We start from the raw sequence: 22,021 nt of genomic DNA, 5'->3' as shown, positions 1-22,021 counted from the left end.
TGGCCAGGGCAAGCCTATTATTCTTAATTATCTCTTTTTTTAAGATTTTCTTTATTGAGAAGGGAAGGGAGGGAGAAAGAAAGGGAGAGAAACATCAATGTGTGGTTGCCTCTAGCACACCCCTAACTGGGGACCTGGCCTACAACCCCAGCATGTGCCCTGCCTGGGAATCAAACCAGCGACCCTTTGGTTCACAGGCTGGCATTCAATCCACTGAGCCACACCAGCCAGGGCTCTTTCTTTGATCTTAAAGTGTAGGAGTCAGAGACCCTAGAGCCATAGCTACACTTACCCCAAGGCACAAACTTTTGTGTCCTTCCCCAGGGCTGTGGCTAAATGTACCCTTCTGTGTTATCTACCTGCCCCTCTCTTATTTCCCTGGAAGTTGACAGCTCAGAATGGGAAAGGGCTAGGTTACCTGAACATTGTTAGAGTGACAGGAATTTTCTTGTAGCACCCAGGGACTGCCCTTTGATATGCCACAGTCCCCAGACCTTGTCACTTTGCACCTAGGGTCACTGTGACTAATTCCATAAAGCATAAGTAAAATCACACTGTAGTGCCATTTTTCAGTGTGCTGTTCTTCCTGAGAGTTTTCCATTAAAATGGTGCTTGAAAGCTATGCTGCCTATTTTTTTTATTTTAATTTTATTGATTTAAGAGAGAGAGAAAAAAAACATTGATTCATTGTTCTACTTATCAGTGCATTCATTGGTTGATTCTTGTATGTGCCCTGAACGGGGATCGAACTTTCAGCCTTAACATACCGAGACGATGCTTTAACCAATGGAGCTACCTGGCCCAAGCTCTACATTGTCTTTATTAATTCAATATATTTCTTAGAGATGGAGGTGACGCCTAGCAGCCAGCATGCTGCATTTCTTCTTAGTGGGTCTCAGGAGCCCATGCAGTTATAGGTCATAGTATGTGTTTATGAATATTTGTGTAGGTTTCCGAGAAGATCGGTCATTTTTGCAAAGGTAGTCATGACCTCTAGGATGTTAAGAACCCTTATGCTAGACCAGCGGTCCATTCCCAAAGTGAGTGCCACGGTCCCTGGAGCAGTATCAGCTTCACCCAGAAGCTTGTTAGCAATGCAGATTCCTGAGCTCTACTGCAGACCCACAGAATCCTGAACCCCAGGGCTGGGGCCCAGCCTGTGTTTTCATAAGCCCTGCAGGTGATTCTCAAGCTTGCTCAGGTTCGACAGCCACTGTGCTAGACAGACTACCAATACACGGTGCAAGCTCACGTTCAGAGGCACATGTGGATGACACAGAGCAAACAGAACCTTCTTCCCTGGCCCGCACAGACCTTCCCGCCTGGCCATATAGAACCACTCACCTCTGACGCATATTCTTATCTCGTCTTATCTTCACCATCACACATGCTCTTGCTTCTGCTGCAAATTCATTCTCCCACTTCTTTCCCCGCCAGCTCCTTCTCGGCCATAAGATCTCACTCAAATGCCATCACTTGTGCGATGCCATCTACGAGTCTTGGTGACAAAGCTAACTAGTCCGTGTTCCCAGAGGGCTATGTCGGCGTTAACATTACTGCACGTTACCTGGCTTGTGTGTTTACTTAGGACTCTTTCGGGAGCCTGTGGGACCCTTGAAATAAGAAACTCATATATCGTGATTCTCTGTGTGTTTTTAGATGCAGTTTAGGGGAGGGCCCCCCCCCATCTCTCTGCCAGTCCAGAAAAGGGAAAAATCAAGAAGTCAGAAAGGACTAGAAGTCTGACAGAACCCAGCAGACAGGTCTTTTAGCAAGTCTCTTGATTTCCTACTGGAGATAGCATGAATAATTAGGTATTACCCACACTGGCCTCTCAGTCCTTTGTGGATGAGAGTTTTTCTCTGTTAAACTCTAAGGGATTCCTGGTAACTATCCAGTTCCTCTACCCCTGTCCGAAAAGAGCGAGCCAAAAACATCCATCCGTGGTCAAAGGAATGTGGGCATGACCTATTTACTACTTTTGTTTGTTAGGGTGGCCTGGCTTCTTAATGTATATTACAGATAAATGACAGTGATGAAATCCATCTAAAACTTTTCCTTTTTGACGCAGGACACTGTGAGGCAGCTTTCTGATGTTCTTTAACGGCTATTACAATGCAGTTCCCATGTCAAAACTCTTATGATGCAAAATAATCTAAAAAGGCATCCTTTTCTCTTTTTAAAACCATTTTTATTTTCCAGTTACAGTTGACACACAACATGACGTCAGTTTCACGTGTACAGCATAGCGATCAGACCCCCGCATAACTCACAAAGTGACCACCCCAGTAAGTTCAGCAGCATCCGGCCCCACGCAAGGGCAGCCTTTCTCTATTCGTGTTATTAAAACTCATATAACTTATCTCATGGGCATGGAGAAACCGAAGCCTTCCCAAAGCTCACTCTCCTGCGGATAATTTTCAAATCTCCACGTTCTCAGATGAAAGAAGCGTCGTCTCCTGGCCAGAGGACAAGGATGCCCTGGGTCTGCTCAGCCACACTGTCTAGGTTCTCTAGGAGGCTCTGAACTCAACAGAATGCACTGGGGAGGATAAGTAGGTGTACGATGGAAAACTCACGATTGGGTTTCCAGCCGCTGCACAGTGGGTTCTAGCAATGAAGAAACAGCCCTCACTGTTATACCAGTTTCATCTATGTCTAGTTTCCTTTGGCAGATGTGCCAGTGTTGCCTACCTTCATGTGAGTGTCCACAGGTGGAATCCCTCTCTTTTCATTTCCTTGTGCATTGAAGAAAGAGTCACACCATCTACCCTATCCCATAAGAAAAGAAAAGCAAAATACGGTGACATACTCCCTAAGCGTGCACGCGCATGTACACACACATGCACACACCATTACACTCTCCAGAAGTAATTTGTTCTACTTGGTAGTAGGCAGACATTAACTCACCAAAGAACACCGGGGAATCAGTCATAATTATGCCAGGAGGACTTTAGTTACCATGATTATGCTAGAACCTTCTTTAGCATTCAGACTTTGTGGATACCTAGCATTCATTTGAAAGGTAATGTCTCTAAGCTTCAGGCTAAAAAGTACCCAAACTCTTAACAGATAATGTTGGAATTTTGTATACCTCTGTATTGTTTTTAAAATCATAAAAACAGTATTTTTAAACTTAAAAAAATAACATAAAAATTAAAAATACCCATAAATGACTACAGTGGTGCCGATTGTGCTTGTGAACTATTTGGAAATTGTCGTGCTATTTAATTGTCCTGCTAGTGAAAAAAAATATAGAAACATTTTAGACTTATTATTACATTGCTAACCTCTTCTACACAATTGCCGCAGTTGTAGGGTTGTTTTATGGTTGCGTCAGGATAAAGCGAGTTGTTTTTTTTTTCGGGGGGAGGAGATGAAATAAAGTTGTTGTTCTGCATTTACAACATTCATAATTAAAACAAGCCAGAAGAAATTAGCTACATGGCTGCTATGATTTCTAGTGTATTATCAAAAATAATTATGGCACTTTGCCATATGTTCTTGCCGTCTTCCATGTTGCTGCTAGGATAAGATGAGACTTGACATCAACTAATTACTTATTTCTAATACACAATCTGAAACTACAGTAACTCTTGAGAGGAAAAAATAGCTCTGTGGCAGAGAGATGCAGTAAATGAGAGCTTCCTTAACTCTTACCTCTGCATGCTGTCTATAAGATAGACAAGTTGTATGGATATATACAACCAGATGTGTATTTGTTCATGGGGATATAATCGCCTATTTTAAGAATAAGAATGTATTCTGTTCATTTAGAGCCATCCAAAATCATTAAAGGTATTAGTTCTGAGTTGACTGAGGAGAATAAATAAGGTAATGCCTCAGCTAGAAAATAACTCTGTTGCCTGGCCAGCCCTCGCGGAGCATCACGGGACATTTCTCAACCCAAATAGCTCACAGTGGCCTAAAATGAGTTAACCATTGTGTTGTGTTGTGTGTAGCCCGATTCAGAAGTCACTTGCTTTGTATTGGAAAGGTTGAGGAGGAACGGGGAGAGGGAGGAAAAAGAATATAAATTCGTACAGACCTGTGCTCTCGTCCTGCTTCTGCCCTGTAACAGCCGTGGCGCTTGGACAAGTTACTCCACCTCTCCCAACTGTGGTTTCCTCATTTGCAAGACAAGAAGGCCTACTTCATAGAGTTGATGAAAAGGATTTACAAGGGGTGTAAATATCAGTTTCCCGCCTCGTTTCATCTCCCTACTCCACCTGCAGCCCTCGTCGTGGCTATGCAATAATAAATACGTTCCTTTGTCAGAAAGGCCCATTTGGCCCTTCTCAGGTGAGGAGAGTTATCTTCAAACAGGCTGATTCCTGCACATGAAACATAATACAAGACCCCAGGTACCTTAGCCATTGTAGACCTTTCGTATGTGGTTGTTTTTAGGATTTGAATGTACCATCTAGAGTTTGTGTGAAGACCTTTCAAGAGTGCCTTTGGCAATGATCTTTTGAACCATGTCTCATGGAGAAGATACTCAATTATGAGCAATGAAGCAGTATAGCAATACCTGAAATAATATTGCAACACAATATAGGTTTTTCTATTTTGGATGAATTAGTGAAAAGGAGAATTCAGCCTATCTAAGGGGGAAAGAGAGAGATGGAAAGTAGAATGGGGCAGGGAAGGAGGAAGGAGTTAAGGGCTAGAACTGTCTTACATTATGTGTGCTTCTATAGCTCCCAATGACCAATGTGCTTCTATAGCTCCCAGTGACCTCTGGGATATACAATAGGCACTTAATGCATGCTTGTGTGATGAATAAATAGAACATTTTTGCACTGTGACTGAATAAAAAGAAACTGGGGGTGGGGGGAAGAGCCAAGATACTTGTACTTCCCACTTAGTATATCTGAAATGAACTCTTCCATTTTCCAATGTAATTTTAAGACTAGAATAAACGGGAGGGTCAGACAAGGAGAAAAAGGATCACGAGTAACCAGAGCTCGGGATTGTTTAAGGCAGTCTGACAAATGGGATTTTGCTCAGTTTCCTCTGGGATAATCCACCCTTGGCCAGGCAGTTTTAAAGATTAGATTGTGAAACAAAGCTTTGCACCTGGGAATGTACTGTGGCAGGAGAATACATCCCTTCTCTCCACTGTTCCAGTGCTTAAGTGGGAGAATTTTCGAAGGAGATATGAAAGCACAGACAACAAACCCTGCAGGATAATAGTCTTCGAGGACCGTAATCACAGCCATTTTTAAAGCAAAGCCTGTGGACTCCTAAATCCACAGCCGTTCGCTTAAGATGCATTGCGACTCAGTGGGCTTGAAAACACACTCCTTATCTACCTAGAGCAACCAGGCTTCGAGCCAAATGACAGTCCTGAAATTAACTCTTGTTTCTCTTGGGATGACAACTCTGCTGCTTTTAAGAGTATTGCAAAGGCCAAATATAGAATAGGAAAAAAAAAAAGGCACGCACAACCACTGAACGTCTGTGCGCAGCTGCATTTCCTGAGCGAGTTCGGAACCTCTGGTGGTAAGATCAGAGCCATTATAAAGTCAGGACAGTTAGCGTCCAATTCCTGTATGGGAGTGGTTCTCAAAAAAATCCATTAGGGAGTGTAATTCTGTTTTGTTTCGCTTGTTTTAATTTCCAACCCATAACAGCCTGACACTCTGGTAACATGCAGTAAACATGAATTACTTTAAAAAAATTATAAAAACCAGACACACAAAATGCAATCCCATACTTTTTATAGGTCACGATAAATGTTTCTAAAGATTTACTCTCAATTTCTGTTCTCATAATGGAGCGTGTGTGTGTGTGCTCCAAAACCTCGTATTTAGAGCCATTGGTTAACAGATCATTTTAGATAGGCAAGCTAAGGGCGTTTGACCTGCACGTTTGCTTTGCTTCGGTTTCCCTTCTTTAAAGCAACAGCACCTTTTCAGACTAACTAGGTTGGCTAAATTTATTCTGAGAGTTTTACGTACCCTGCTGTCTTCGTAAATAGAGTTTACTGAATATAAATCTGCTTTTGCTGGCTAATGCAAGATCATCATCATTACCGTTAATTATTTTGCTTCGCTTTAAAACTAGGGGATGACTTCAAGGGCTAAGCATATACCTGGGGCTGTCGCTGTCCACGCTGTGTGACCCTGGCAAACTGCGCACCCGAGGATCCTTTTATGCCTTTCTGGTTCTCCGCCAGGTGTCACGTCTTGCTACTCTCTGTTTAGCCCTGAAGGGTAACTTCTCTCCTATTTTGGATATTCTTGAGTCTGACCTTTTTAATTCTTGGAAATCACATCATCCCTTTTTTCTTTCTTTTTCTTATCCAGCTTATTTGAATTAGGTAAAAATGACCAGTGAAAAGGAACTGACGCTGTATTATTCATATAGCAATGCTTTCAGAAAAGATTAAAGGTGGTGCGTCCATGACAAATGTTTAAAGACATTTGGTTACTTAGTTTTATTCTTTATACATCTTTTTGTTTGTAACAAAGAGATGCATATCTTTGACACAAGATGGGGAGATTATTCTTTGCTGAGTTCTTTTTGGGAGACACAAAATTCTATATGCACAGGAAAAAAATATGTGGATGCTATTACCTGTGATGTTTTAGAAGAGTATCATAACCATTTGTTTGGATAATAAAAGAAAGGTGTAGCCCTAATTCCTGGTATCTCTCTTCTTTATTTTTCCTCTAAGAAAAGTTTTGTAACTTGTCACATTCTTGCCCAGTTTTCCTCTTATTTATGGGCACCATGGATCGTCCTCCTTGTCAAATAAGATAGTGCACATTAAATATTTAATATCCTCATATTCTTTACTTTTCTTTATAAACTTTTATTCTCAGTGGCTGCCTAAGAGAAGACCTTTATCCAATTTAATGTAAGGATAAAGACCCTATTCTACCTATTTCTCCCCAAAGCTCTTCATCCACTTCAATCAGGTTGTGCGATTCTTTGGCCCTGCTCGTAAACCCAATTTATTCCCGCCTTCAGCCATTTCCATGCTGTTCTTCCCACTTGGAATGCCCGCTTCCCTCTGTCTCTCTCAATCCTATCCACCCTTCAAGGCTCGGAGCAAGTGCTCTGACTTCATGAAGTCTATTTCTATCACTTCATTTCCACGTGGATTCTCTTATAATAAAAATCCTTACAGTAGCGATTACTTATTAAAGACCTGTTGTGTTCTAGACGCTGTTCAAAGTATTTTATGAGAATTATTCCATGTAATATTCAAAACAACCCAGCAGGTAGGCATTATTATTTAATATGTAGGGAAGCCAGAGAGATTAAAGACTTTTTAAATGTATGCGGCTAATAAGGGAAAGAGAAGGGGGAGATTCAAATCATGTCTACTTAACTATACTTGCCCATTGGTTTTCCCCGGGAAAGGGGACTTATGACAAAAATGGGCTAGACTTGGAAAACAAGGAAATGTGAGATTTGAAAAAGCTCTGCCGGAAACGGTATACCCCCTAACCCTAAAACAGCTATACTATGAACCTATTACTGCCTCACATCTGAACATTCTTGATATTTGCAGCTGAAATTGGCTCTAGAATTGTAAAGAACTTTACACCCTGGCCGGGTAGCTCAGCTGGTTGGAGCATTGTCCTGATACACCAAGATTGCAGGTTCGATCCCTGGTCAGGGCACATACAGGAATCAACTGGTGAATGTGTAAATGGTGGAACAACAAATTTCTCTCTCTCCCTCTCTCTTAAAAAAAAAAAAAAAAAGAACTTTCGGCTATACATTTCCTTTGGGAGGAAGGGCTATATAGCCTGTTTCCATTTGCACCTATTTTCTCAATGATTTTATGTTCTGTCTTGCGGTATCATAGATATGTCTGTCCACCGCTTCAGATCTATCTAACAGTCTCCATATTTAAAAAAAAAAAAAAAAACAACAACCATGAAATGACTCTGTGAGCAGTGCAAACGTTATTCTGCACTGTCTACTGGCAGTGCTACTTTTGCTGAAATTTAGGCAGGTATATTATTAATAAGAAAAGTTAACAGAAAAACAATTTAAATTACTAGGATAGGAAACAACTCGGAGGTAGTAACCCCGTGGTAGGAGCCCAGTCCCTGGAATCCAACCGCCTGGGTTCCACAGCTGACCACATGCTTTATTAGCTGTGTGACCTTGGGCATTTTTACTTGACCTCTCTGTAATTTCCTACTCTCGTATGTGAAATGAAAATAATAATAGTGCCTATTCCTTGAGGGTTACTGAGAGGTTTCAGTGAACTCCTGTGCACACGGTGCTTTGCACCGTCCCTCGCGTGTAGTGTTAGATTCGCTACTTCTATTGTTTCTGCCGTCATGTAACCGATACTACTTTGTCCTATTCATTCGTTATTGCTCTTTCTAAAGAACACGAGCACAGAAAGAAGAGGAAAATTAGATAACACACACTGAATACAGTGACTAAGGCCTGAGTGATCTTTTCCAGTGAAGTCCAAAATGAAATAACGCTGCTATCAATGTGAGAAATGACCACACGTGTAGAGAATTTATATAAAAGTTTATTTCAGCCAAACTGATGACATATGCCAGGGAGCAAGATCTCAAATGCTCCAGAGAATAAAAGCTTGCAGGGTTGTTTTTTTTTTAATGCATTTGAGATTAAAGGGGGGATGTAAGGAAGATTACTGAAGGAGGCAGAAAGCAAGCCAGGGGTCGAGTTACAAGATAGCTACCAAGATTACATGCTCTCTTGAGGGTGGTCCACCTTAGAAAGAGGGGTGCTCGTTACTAGAAGGTAGGGGTCTGAAAAGAGGCAATTCAAAGGTGTGTTAACCCAGATACACAGAAACAAGGGGCGGGGCTTGCCTAAGGCCAAGATACCGTTTTAGTAAAGAAGTTACGTGCCTGGGGCGTGACTACCCACCATGACCTGCCCCGTTGGGGAGTTACGATCAGCTCCCCCTGTGAGGTAACTTTCCACAGAACCCCTTTTCTCATCCGCACTCCTTCCAAATACCTGTAAAAATTACTTCTTGTCCAGAATGACTGTCCTCTGAGAACTCCGCTTGATCCTCGGCACCAACCCCCTGCTTTTCTGTGGCCCCTGAGTCTAAGGTTCATCTTCAGGTAAATGCCACCCTAGTCGTCTTATGCAAATGTGTTTTCCTTCCAACCCGCTCCATGGATGTCTCCTCCCCAGCTAGGGGTCATGCTTGCATGCTTGTCCTGAAAAATGTCCACTGGGGTATGCCAACTCCAGAAAAAAGGCTTGTGTTCCTCATCGATACTCATCTCCAGGTTAGCGCAGTCTGTCTTAGTCCTTCCTGCAGCCTGACAGGTTGCCTACCAGCCTGTCATCCCAAAGGAGCATGGCCACACTCCCGTTTATGCTGATGTGTCAAGTCATGACTTAGCGTCATGTTCACATGGCTCTTATAGACAAAGGAATAAATTACCGATGGGAGAGTTTCTGTTTCTGGCAGCAGGGGTATTTTGTAGTGAGGAGACCTTTTCAGTGCAAGCAATTTTTGCGCACAGGTGGTCCCGGATGGCCAATTTCCAAACGAGAAGTGGGGGGGCGGGAAGGATAGTCAGGATTCCATGTTTCATTCAGAATAAATCGATCCATCTGGGCAAAAGTTTTCATCGAAATCTGTGATACTGTCTTTCTCTGCGCTTTTCCCTCAACAATGTGTCTGTGTCCGCTTGTTGGTAGTAAGTAGCCTTGTTCAACTTCAGCGACTGCTATCTATGAGAACGAACATTTAAAGGCAAACGGGGTGGCGGAGACAGCATAAGACCTTCTAGGGTCGCAAGGACCGAACCCGTTGCCCAGTTGTGACACTTCCAAGATAAGGTGACTTTAGGCAAGTCAGCTCAACATCTCTGAGCCTCAGTGCTCTCGTCTGTAGAACAGAGAAAACATTACATGCTCCACAAGGCCAGGAGGAAGAACAAGGGAAGTGGTGTGTTCGTAAGTGCTTTGTAAGCTGCAAAGCCCTTTACTGGACCTGAGGAGTTTGTTGCTGTGAACCACCGTGGTGACTTAGAGAAGTCACGCCGAGTTCATAATAATACCATCTCAGAATTCCCTTAATGCCACTGCTAAGACTTGACTTCAGACACTTCTGAATTTTCGAGCAAAGTTTTTTATCCTAGTATCTATGAGGTTTGGCAGGAAATTCTCATCGATAGCTCATATTATGAATAAGTTCAATAAAACGTGCACACTACATTTTAGGAAAAGTAAAGACAGAGCTGCCTCTTGCATTCCTCTCATATCTTCCACCATGCTAAGATAAGGTCCTCAATAAATACTGCTTTATCGATTTTAGATTCATTTAGTCTTGAGGATACATGCAACAGAGAAATTTATATGCAGTGTAATGTCAATGGCAAAGAGGAAAGTTAGCAAACCAATGAGTGGACATCCTGTTTCTGCTTGGGAGACCTCTTCTATATTCCGCAAGGTGCCAGTGACCTCATCATGTCCGTAACCTTCAGGAGCTGTCTCTGGAGTGTGGGCCTCTGCTATAAATGCAGGCTATGAAAATTCAAATGCACGATCATGTACAGGCATGTCAGTATCAAGAGCTGATTGTGTTAGTCCAACCGTCTTATTTTCTTGCACAACTAAAGGTGTGGTTTTCACGCTCTAAGCATGTCCTCTGAGACAAAGTCTGAGGCAGTGTACAAATCAAATATAGCAAGCCGGAAAGGAAAGTCAGAGAGGGAAGTGGTGAATTATCTGGATAACTTAGATCTGCTTGGTCTTTGAGTCCTGAATGATTCAGCTACAGTGACCTCCCTTTTCTGCTGAAGAAGTAGCAACCTCAGCAAGGTGTTTTCTCGTGTAGGCGCATAAACGTAAACACGGATGTCTATTTGGTTAAACTCCACTTCCTCAAAAAGCCCAGTACGAGTTGTCCACCGCACTGGCTAGTTTCGGAATCAGGTTATTCCCTTCCAGGACACAGATTTTGACAGAATAGAGATAGATGCTACTCGAGCTGTTTCAGTATGTCCCTTCTTTCTATTTTGGATGTGGCTCTATCCATATTCCCCTTCCTCTCTTCCCGTCAAAGGAAATGGGACAGAATTCTCTTTAGAGCCCATCGCCGATACTTTGGCTGCCGAACACAGCAACAGCAGACTTTCATCCTCCATCTCCCTTACTTCTGCAACCTTCAGAAATCTGTATCTGAGAGGCTAGGACTGAAAACACAGGCCAGTGCTTCAGGATTTCTAACATGTTCTTGCAGCCAACCCCCTCCCCCCCGACCCCTTATTTTAGAAAAGTAATTTAATTCAATATTAGAAAGAGAGAGAGAAACAAAACTTTTCTAGTTACACAGGTCAATCCAATTGTTCGGGGCTTCAGAATGAATTTTTAAACTTGTTGAACAGAAGCATACAAACCTCCCAAAGCAAGTCGGGTAATATACAAAGCCTTCATTCATTGTGTAGGCAGGAAGGAATGCTGGTACCCGGCAGCTCTCTAAGGAATGTTCTTTTGGCTTTGACCGTTCTGCTGGGAACAAGGAGGGAAACACATATATAAAATGAATTTATAATGTCTCTGGCTTATAATGGCAAAATGATAAGAAGAGTTGGCTGTTTAATATAAACTGTCAGCCGCATATTCCAGGCCTCCTCTCTCCGAGGTCCCTCCCACACCCACAGGCCTGGCTACCGTTTAGTGGGGAGTACAAAGTGGCTGTTTATTATTATTGACTGGTGAGGCCTGTGCTCCGAAATTCATTCTGTCAACAGAATGTAAGCAAAGTTGGCATTTTAAAGCAGGGCTCTTTCAGTCGCCGGGCTCTCGCAGGATTGCTATGCAGCAGGATCAGTGCTGTAGTCCCCGGTTCAAGCTGAAAATGTTACACAGGAAGACATACCATGTAAAGGTCAGATTCTTGTACTGTGATGATTTTCTTGATCTGTGTCTATGCAAATGAACTGGGATGCATGTCTTATCCGAACGCCTGTCAAGGTCCTAGGGACTTTCCACCTGTCAAGCCTAAAACTACGGTGGTGATGCAAGTAGGAGATCTTACTAATAAATATGGGACGCTGTCATAACTGTGTGATGCTGTAACACCAAGGTGAACTGAATGTGTGCTGCCAAGAAGATGCTCTCCTATGCCAGACTCCTGTTAACGTGCTGGTGCTGTGGACCGCGCACAGCCCTGATTATTAGTCTCCCCGTGCTTCTATAGTCAGAGGCAACTCTGCAGAGTATTACACGCATGGGAAATACGGCTTGACCCACGGCGTAATGAAGTGGTTGGCATTGGGGTACACTTTATCATGGGATTTTATTTCGTGTCGCTTCCCTAAAACAGTGTGTTCTGTTCATGGACTAGGAAATACAACTTAGGAAATGTATGAAGTCATAAATCATTCTGCTCCCATTCAGAGTGTCAAGGAATACATGTATTATACCTAATAAGGGGCCCCTTTTCAATCTACATAATAACGTGCGGAGAGAACGCGCCAAGGAAAATGAGGAGGAAGTGCATCTTTTTTGTCAGTTGGCTCAGCGGCAATGTCTCGGGCACTAATAGTTTATTTTTGTTTGTACAGTTCTCCATATTTATATTTGTAGCCGGCCTCTGCTGTTTGTTTAATTCTGCATATGTTTTTCTCCCTGCTGCCCCCCGTAGGGCCTCCAGGGAGAAATCGAAGCTCACACCGATATCTATCACAACCTGGATGAAAATGGCCAAAAAATCCTGAGATCCCTGGAAGGTTCTGATGACGCCGTCCTGTTACAAAGACGTTTGGATAACATGAACTTCAAGTGGAGTGAGCTGCGGAAAAAGTCTCTCAACATTAGGTAGGAGAAGATCAGAGCCCCCCCCCCCCAAAAAAGCCAGGAATGAATTAAAATGGCAAACTTTCTCTCATTTTCCTAGCACAAATAGCTAATATCTCATATGTTTATGTAAATCACCCAATTTCGGAATGATTCATTTTATTTTGAATAAATGAATCATTCATTTGCTCGGTATGGAGATGATACTTGAGGGTTCAGATTAGATTAAAGTGGTGATATTTTATAACCACGGGAGAGATGCATGTTAAGACATTAGAGTGAATTTAAATGAGGAATACAGCTATTCTAATTCCATAGAGTTCTTTCTTGGTTTATCACAAGGTTATGCAAAAAGCGATAAAATTGTAGGTTTCTTTACATGGAATTCTTTCTTTGGCATTATTCTAAATGCATAATAGGGGACACTCTTTTTCACTTTTCAATTACAGTTTACATTTAGTATTATACTGTATGAGTTTCAGATGCACGACATAGAGCTTAGAAAATCACCCAACACCATGTATTAAAAACGCAATTCTTTCCCACTGCACTACAACGTCTTTACCACATTGGATTTTAATGTTTTTTTTTCAGATATTAATTTTCCTTCCACCTTTGGGTCTATTTTCAGGACTTCATTGTTGCTAACTGGTGCTGGTACTCTAGCTTCCTTAGTCTCAGTATCTGGTAAGGCAGCTGGCCTCACCTGATTGCCCCAAGTTGTCTGATCCCTTTACCAAGACAGTAATGCTCACTAAATATTCCACGTGCTGTCTTTCACCTCTCTGCCTCCTTGAAGTTCGGTGGAGCCATTTGACTAGTCCCGTTAAACGGGGTATAAGCAGATTCGCCACTTCTGGGCCAAAGCAGTAGAGACGAAATGTAAATGTTCCATGCACTCTCTTCGCCTAAAAGGTGTTTTTAAAATACCATAAGGCATTATAATTAACAGTTTAGAGGAGACCTCCCCACAGCTAAGGAGAGATTATAGCAACTTCCTGGCCTTGACCTCCTCTCAGATCTTACCACATCCTCTGTAGACTGAGCCTTTAGCTGGTCTGTATGCACCTATTTTGTACTTTGCCCCTTCCTGCCTATCAGTCAGCTTCCTCCTGAGTAGCTAGTGGCTGTATTCCAGCAGTGCAGCAAGGAGGGAAGAGGGAAAGTCTTGCTATACTCGTTTTACAGGAGTTCAGTGTGGCGGCTGGAGAACAGAAATAGTAGGTGAAACGCCCCGCATCACCTAAATGACAGGAAGTGCAGGGAGTGGACCGCAGGCTTCCTGCTAGTTAATTGGTTGCTCTTCCAATTCACGTCTTTTCATTAAAATATTCAGTGCTTCCTTCTGTAGCTAGAGGAGGGGTGGTCGTGGAGGGAGGTAGAAGGAGGAGAATGGACTTCATAATAATCAGTAAGGAATGCAGAAACAAAGGGAGTGCCGACTGCCCCTAGGCTGTAAGCTTACAGAAGGGAGATTTTTTTCCTCCTTTATAGTTGTAAATTGTCCAAATACTGACATACGGAATGTTTACTTCCATGACGAGGAAAAATATAAGTGAAATTTATGAATTCCAAAGCCCTCATAAAAATCCGCACTTGGTATGAAATAATAGTAGCAATAATACTAGGAACTAAAATATGGTCCATCTCATACCACGCCAGGTCACGGGCGCTTTCTGTTTCTTGACCTATTTAATGCTCTCGGCAGCCCTAAAAGATTGATTCCATGATTATCCCCTCTTTACATTTGGAGAAAGTCAGGCATGGGGAAGCTAAATAACTTCTCCAGGGCCACTTAGTAAGTGGCAGCTCCAAGATCTGAACACAGGGGTCTGGCCTCAGAGCCTGAGCTTTTACAGCCATTGGAGTATGTCAGGGAGCCTAAAAACAGGAAGGAAAAGATAAGACTTGCCTGTCTTTTACACATAAGCCCCTAATAAGTGGCGGGAGGAAATAGAGAAGCAGGTTCTAGCAGCAGAACAGGACTTCCTTTTCTTTCTTTATAAGATCTTCCCCACCCAACTTTGCCTCCCATCTTCCAAACAGTTGCCTGCATCTCCCTCTTTGGTCCATGAATTTGGTTTCGGCGTGTTCGAGACGCGTTGGGGGCAACAGCGGGTAATGGTATTTGCAAACATAGGGAGACTCTATTCTCTTTGTGCAGCTTAAACGCTAAGAGCAGTTAGTATGTGTGATGACAAAGGCCGCTTTTATAACATCTGCCATTAAAAAGGAATGAAACGTGTGAGATGGAGAAGAGACTGGCACACAAAGAAGAGAAAGTTATTCTTCTTCGCAGGCCCGAGAAAGAAAGGTGCTGTGACTGTTCTGAACATCACTCAGTGTCTTTTTTCTCCGTCACGTGAACTTGATGAAATAAGAGGAGAATTGAAAGCGGCAAACAGCATGTCAGCCAAAATAGGGGCTCTTCATTCTCAGCGATTTCCCATATGCCTGCTACCACACTTTAATTCTTACTGTCATTAATCAAGTAGAAAACAGTTACCTGAGCTTATCTAAGGGGCTGAGGATACTGGAATTTAAATATTCAGATCAAATGGTTTTGGCTTTTTAATATGCCTCTCTAATAATGCAGGCTGTGTTATAAACGATCATTTATAAAAAGCAAAGAAACGATTCTTCACATCCCAGCAATGCAGTTTATTTCCTGACACCTGGCTGAGATAAGGACATCAGTCAGTCAGTCCATACAGGATGGCAGGGTGCATGTAAGAGGAGCACAGCAAAGGTAGTGGTTTGGGATGGTTCGGAAACAGAATAGATAATGCTGGAAGGGCAAGGTGCAGAACCATGGATGGCACGAGATTGCATGGCAAATCTAGTCAGTTTCTCCATCGGCATTATTTTTTAATGAAAAGATACCACAATTAAAAAATAGACCCAGCCCTGGCCAGGTAGGTAAATTGGTTGGAGCATTGTCCTGATAAATCAAGGTTCTGGGTTTGATTCTCAGTCAGGAAACTTGCAGGAGTCAACCAATGAATGCATAAGTAAGTGGAAGAACAAATCTCTCTCTCTCTCTCTCTCTCTCTCTCTCCCTCTCTCCCTCTCTCCCTCTCTCTCCCTCCCTCCCTCTCTCTAAAATGAATAAATTTTAAAAAATTTTAAAATAGTTCCAAAGATGTCCTGGGCAAACAGCCCTTTGTTTACCCAAATTATAGCATAGTATATGAAACATTTACAGTTGGTTCATTGTTTTATAAGGCATTCTGAAGCCAGTTTTATATTTCAAAATATACAAAAAATTAGCACTTGATTTCACAGGTGTGCATTTCAATGAAAAATAATTTCAGTTTGAATCCAAATGACTTTGAAGTCTTCCCTTGAGTTCTACCAGCTCATAAAACGTATCCCCGTCCTTCCAGATCCAAGTCCTTACTGAGTTCTTTCACCCCCATTTATCTTCCTTCCACTCTATGTCTTTGCTCGTCCTGTGATTGCGATTCTTACTCAGGTCTCCCTCGTGTCGTTCCGTACACGTAGAGTTGTCTCTGTTCCTTCACATATTAAGACCATCCATTGCACATTTGCAAAAAGTGGTCTTCCTTAGATATTGTTTCTGTCATATTATCTCTTTGGTCAAAAACTTCACTCTTGTTGGGACCCGTATTTCAGTCATTCATTCATTCATCTGTTCATTCAACAGATATGTCCTGAGCATTTACTATGTACTAGGCACTGGTCTAGGCACTAAGGATACAACAGTGAACAAAATAGACAAGAGAAAATCACTGCCCTCTCGAGGTTTATAGTTACTCACTGGAATCTAGCAGATCCCTCTCTCTCCACCAACTGTGCCTAAGCAGACCCTGCCAACCCGTCCCTTTTCTCTTCTTCCCACGCCTCCCAGTTCCTCCCTCACCAAACAGCGATCTTGTTACTCTCTAGTAGACTCTGCTTTCTTACCTGTTGCCTGCTCGCCAACACTTTTCTCACACTCCCATATGAGTATGTACCTTTGCTGATCCTCACCCTTGGAATACCATCTCTCCTCTCATTCTGAAATTTTTAGAAAAGATTTTATTTACTTATTATTTTTTAGAGATGGGGAAGGGTGGGAGAAAGAGAAGGAGGGAAACATCATTGTGTGAGAGAGAGATCAATCAGTTGCCTCTTTCAAACTGCTATCTGGGGACCTGGCCCGAAATCCAGGCATGTGCCCTGATTGGGAATCGAACCAGCAACCTTTCTGTTCGCAGGCCAGCACTCAGTCCACTGAGCCACACCAGCCAGGGCTCATTCTCCAAATTGTGACTCAAATGTTCCCCTCTCTGACAGTTCTTTCATCAGGTCTCCCCTGTACTATTCTCATTTACACGTGATGGCAAATCTCTCTAACTATTCATGAGTTGTTTCCTAGGGCTATACTTGCTGCCTCCAGCTAAAAAGATAAATCCAAATATTCCAAGCTTTAAATGAGTCAGGGAGGCAGAGCAGAAAGAGCCCTGGACCAGCAGTTGGGTGATCTAATTTCTCTCCTGGCTCTGTTACTATCCACGATACCTAGCGTATAATCTCGAGCTCAAGGTTCAGACTTCAATTTTCTCCCTCACTAAAAGGAGGGTGTTCAGCCAGAAACGGGGGTGGTCTATTCAGCTTCCCTTGCCATTCTTCAACGCCGTTACTTTGAATTCTGCAATCACTCTCTACGAACCTAAGCTTATTCTTGAACTTGTCTACCTTGGTCTTGTCATATTTAAATGAAGCTGATTAGTTTCAAAGATACGGTATAAAGACAAGCAAATAAGATATCTTTGAGGGGAAAAATATACTTTAACTGAAATTGTAGAGTCCTATCTCATCATTTAGTTCGTGGACCACACGTGCCGTCTGTTTTACGTGTAGTTTGTCCACACGTATTATGTGCAAGAGGTATAATTGGAAGAATACTCGGTGAGAGTTGCGAGCCCACAAACAAAAGGAAATGTTAACTGATTTAAGTGGGAGAGACACAGAGTGAAAAGTTTGTACTCACGTTTATACAGACAAGCATGCACACACACACGCACACACGTATACATACGTAGTTCTTGATGGCATCATCTAACACATGGATGGTGATCAGGCAAAGAATGTGTTTCTCATTCTCAAGTGTTCTGTATCTGCCAAGCTTAGATTTTCATTTTGAAAATATTAGGAAAGTGAGAAGTGGTCAGTGCATTTTTTACGTAGGAAATATGTATCAAGATGTCAATTTAACGGCTCAATAAGACAGTATACTTTCCAGATTGTTTATGCTGTGAACTCTGTGAATTGCATGTGTGGTCAATGTCATTTTAGCCACATGTACATTCTGTGAGATTTTTATACTTAGGAAAAAATTTGCACATGTTTTATACAAATAGTACCTTCTATGAAATTTTGAGCACTAATTTGAGAAGCTAGAACTCCAACAGTGTATAGTCTACAGCAGCAATAAATCTCCGAGGGACTGCTTGGTATTAGAAGTTGGGGTAGTTAGAAGTTTTCCTATAATGGGAAACAAAGAAAGAGCAAAAGGAAGCAAAGTCTTTCAACGTTTGAGAGAAAAATGCAACCTGGACCTTGAATATCTCTGACCTTTCTCTTATTTGCAGAATGTTGATTATGTTGGAAAGTTCATGGCCCATCTGGAAAAAAAAAAACTGTTTACTTCTCTTTGAGCTTCACTTTCTCTCTTTATGTAAAGTCCCATCGCTCCCATTGTATTTTTGTGGCCCCTTATTATTTCTGCATTCTTACCTTTTCCTCCTGCATGCTAAAGGGCCATCTTATTACACAAGGGTACCAAAGATATACAGGGATGCATCATTAGTTTTATAAAAGAAGTCAAAGTGAAAAATGAATCCAATATAACACATTTTGCTCTCAGAACATATGCCTTGCAGAGTCAAGTTTTCCTAGGCATTTCAAACTAGGCATCAACTAAATCACACTGGAAACGTCTGAGTCTAGAGAAATAACATTCACTTTCAGAGCTCCTATAATTCTTAGAGCCCTGACACTAAAGAGTTCCTTAAAGACCACGCAGCGTATCCCAACACACCTGAAGGTTCTACATTTTACCTAAGCCTTACAAATTGTAGAAATTATCTGCTTATTAAAGACCAGCACTTGCCTGTTCAAAGCTAGAAGCCCCCAAGCTCTTGTCGTCACTAATAAAGATGAATAGAAAACAGATAGAAGCTAAGCGCCTCTTCAAGCCACCTCCGTTATTTTCCGTTAAATAGACAGGGGTAAGTGCATCTGGCAATTAGTAGCAAGCCTTTCGCTCAGGGATCCAAAGCATCTGATTAAAAATCACTAAGGTTAAGGATGTTGTCATTTAAGAAAATGTGTTTCATTTCTATTTCCTGTGACTTGTAGAGAGAAGGGGAGGTAGGGAGAGAAACCTAGAAGCATGTATGTGCCAACTGGGGACCGAACCCGCAACCTGGGCATGTGCTTCTGTCAGGGAATGAAACCCACAACCTTTCCGTTTGTAGGACAATAGCTACCCAACTGAGCCACTTTAATCAGGGCTATTTTCTGTGTCTTAATGTGACAGCTCAGGTTATGTGGTGCTTGAGCTGTCTGTATACCTTTGCATCTCAGTTTCCACATTTGCAAAACAAGAGGATCCACCAACAACCTCTTAAGTTCCTTCCAGCCCCTGTCAGCCTATGATAAAACAGAGGGAAACGGAGTGTGGGGTGGGCGAGTCATTACAAATAGAAACCTTTTCAGGAGGAGCTATTCCAAATACAAACACAGGTTAATTATTTAGAAATAGTTGGCATACAATCTTGAAAATAGAAATAGAAATAGGGCAGTGGCTTCCAAGAAACACATTGGAGACATATCTTGAAAACTCTTCGTAACTTAACATGAGCAAAGAAAAGGTTTTCTGAGCTCATAGCATTTTGTTACATTGAGAGCTCCTTCAAAATCATGTCATTCACATATACCACCCTTGCCCTGTGGAGACCAACAAATACCATTTAGGGCGCATAGGAAATACCTTCAGACATTCTTTCTCAAAGCATGTTCTTGGAGCTCACCTGCTGAGTTGTGAAAGTTCTTGTTAAAAGCACAGAAGTGCTGAAGGTGGAACCTAGGAATGTGTGCTTTAAACTTTGTTAGCTCCTCAAATGTTTCTCACACACGCTACAGTTTGCGAGCCACAGCTTCAGACTGCATATCTTCGTAAATGTTGCTTGAAGTCGGGAGCCATTATCGGACTGCCTTTGTCCCTTCCGACCCTTTGACCTCTGTTCTTTATAAGCCTCTTGCTTAAGTTTTTGTCTTCCTATCACCCTTGCCTTTCACTCTCATGCTTTAGCAAAGAAAAGAATGAAATGGTCATTTGATAACGTGGTTAAAGTAATCAAACCTTCTGAAATGTTAGCTAACTCCCATACCTTATGGATGCATAAGGTCCCCTCACCTGGACACGTGAGAGCTTTTTGTCACACGTGGTCCCAGGTCCTTCTGCTCCTCCGTTAACTCCCTTGACTGTCCCGTGTCCCTGGCTCCTAATAGCCTCCCTGTCTCACGCTTTGGCGTTTCTCTTAGGTCCTTTAGAGCTAATTCTGGGTCTCAGAGCTACTTTTTGTTTATTTGTTTGTTTATTTGTTTTCGTGGAGTTTAAGGGTTTCACTGACCTGCCCATAATGAGCCAGCACTGTTTAACCCGGAACGGGGCTGTGGCGCTGCCTGATGGAAGCGAAGCAACAGCTTGAGGCCTCTCCGTAGGCAGCCTGCTCTCCTGCAGGTCTGCGCTCCCCAGGGCCCCTCCCACAGCGGTACTCAGTGTCCTCTCCCTGAGAGGGGGAGGCCAGGCATCAGGCATCTCTCTAGTCTCCCCTCCCTTCTAGTCTCCCTACTCCCAATGCTTCCTTGGGGCTTGGGAGCCCTCAATAGACATTTATTGAACCCGTGCCTCTTTTCCCATTTGCTGCTTTTCCATGTCTAGACTGTGCCTCACCCTCCCTGTCTTTCAAAATGTCCTGCTTGACAGCTTCGTTCCCCATCTAGGGGACCCAGTTGCCAATTCCAGACACCCCAGGGAATGCCTGTAAGCACTAGTCATTATATGCTATTGAACAGCTAAAATCTTGCATAGGGAATGCCCACGTAGGCTCATCATGGAAAAGTGAAAACCGAGAGAGGAGGAGGGAACAGAACCATAAAAGAACTGCCCTCCACACTATATGCGATCTGCACTATTATGTCTAATGAATGGTATTTGGGGTATTTCATGATTTATTTATGAGATAATAAATGCCCGTAGAGTCTTGAACAATTGCATTTCTCTGATGGAAATGCCAATATTTTTTCTGAATATACAGGCTCCGTCACAAATAACGTCCCTTTTTATTACAAAATCATAAGCATGTCATTCTGTAGCGTAACAATATCACACTCAAGCACACCATATGACACTTTAGGTGATATGTTCAAAATAAAACTATAAATTATGACACCCATATTATCACCCTACCAACCACACTCAAGCAGGCCTTACTTCTGCCGGACCCTGCAATGTTTATGTTGTTCATAATAGAAAATATTCTGACAGTATATCACCTATAAATCCACCTCTGAGGGTTAAACTGGTCATTCCAGAATGTTCTCATGAATAGTCAAGCATGTGCACAGAAACACAGAAACACAGAGAAATGTTTCAGAAGAATAGATTGTGTACATTTTGGTAACCTGTTTCCTCACTTAGCAACCGAAAGGGTGACCTTTTCCATATTCATGAATATTCGCCCTGGTCACCACATTGAACACTGCGTAGGTTTCGTATGTATGAATGCACCATTATGTATGTAACCAATTCCCTAGTATTGAATATTTACATTGTTTCTATTTTGTGTCAATCACAAGTGATGCTATAAATAACATTTTCTACCTGTATCTTCTTATGCTTTCCCAGTTACTTTCCTAAATGTAAGTTCCTCAAATTTAAGCATGTGGGTCATTGTATTTGCACATTCTAAAGACTTTTATGTGTCATCAAATTATGCCTCAGAGAGTTTGAACCAATTTAATTGCAGTACATAGTTATCATTTGGGGATTCTGTTTGACTAAGGCCAGCAGGAAAATTGTGTTCGAAATGTCAGGTGAAATTACCAAATGGCAAAGGGAAAATGTTGTTCTACCTGGTTGCTTTACATCGCAATCTTTGCAGCGTTAGAGACCACATTATATTTACAGTATTGGCAGCACTCATTTTTATGAATTAAATAGTAATTGCTGATA

General features: G+C 42.2%; 1 protein-coding gene across 5 annotated transcripts in view; it reads left to right on the top strand.

The window, feature by feature from the left end:
* Positions 1-22,021, top strand: part of DMD (dystrophin) — a 1,951,120-nt gene that overhangs the window by 1,578,140 nt on the left and 350,959 nt on the right. For 3 of the 5 annotated variants that reach the window (XM_036016633.1, XM_036016635.1, XM_036016634.1), the window contains one exon: positions 12,623-12,795. In XM_036016633.1, the coding sequence (XP_035872526.1) occupies positions 12,623-12,795 (173 nt within the window). Of the gene's footprint in view, positions 1-11,760; positions 11,864-12,622; positions 12,796-22,021 lie in introns of those variants that run through there. The other 2 variants (XM_036016637.1, XM_036016636.1) reach the window with 2 other exon arrangements.

Source organism: Phyllostomus discolor, chromosome X, assembly GCF_004126475.2.
Source record: "Phyllostomus discolor isolate MPI-MPIP mPhyDis1 chromosome X, mPhyDis1.pri.v3, whole genome shotgun sequence".
NCBI lineage: Eukaryota > Metazoa > Chordata > Mammalia > Chiroptera > Phyllostomidae > Phyllostomus > Phyllostomus discolor.
Note: the sequence above shows the minus strand (reverse complement) of the source record. Positions and strands in the feature narration are given on the sequence as shown.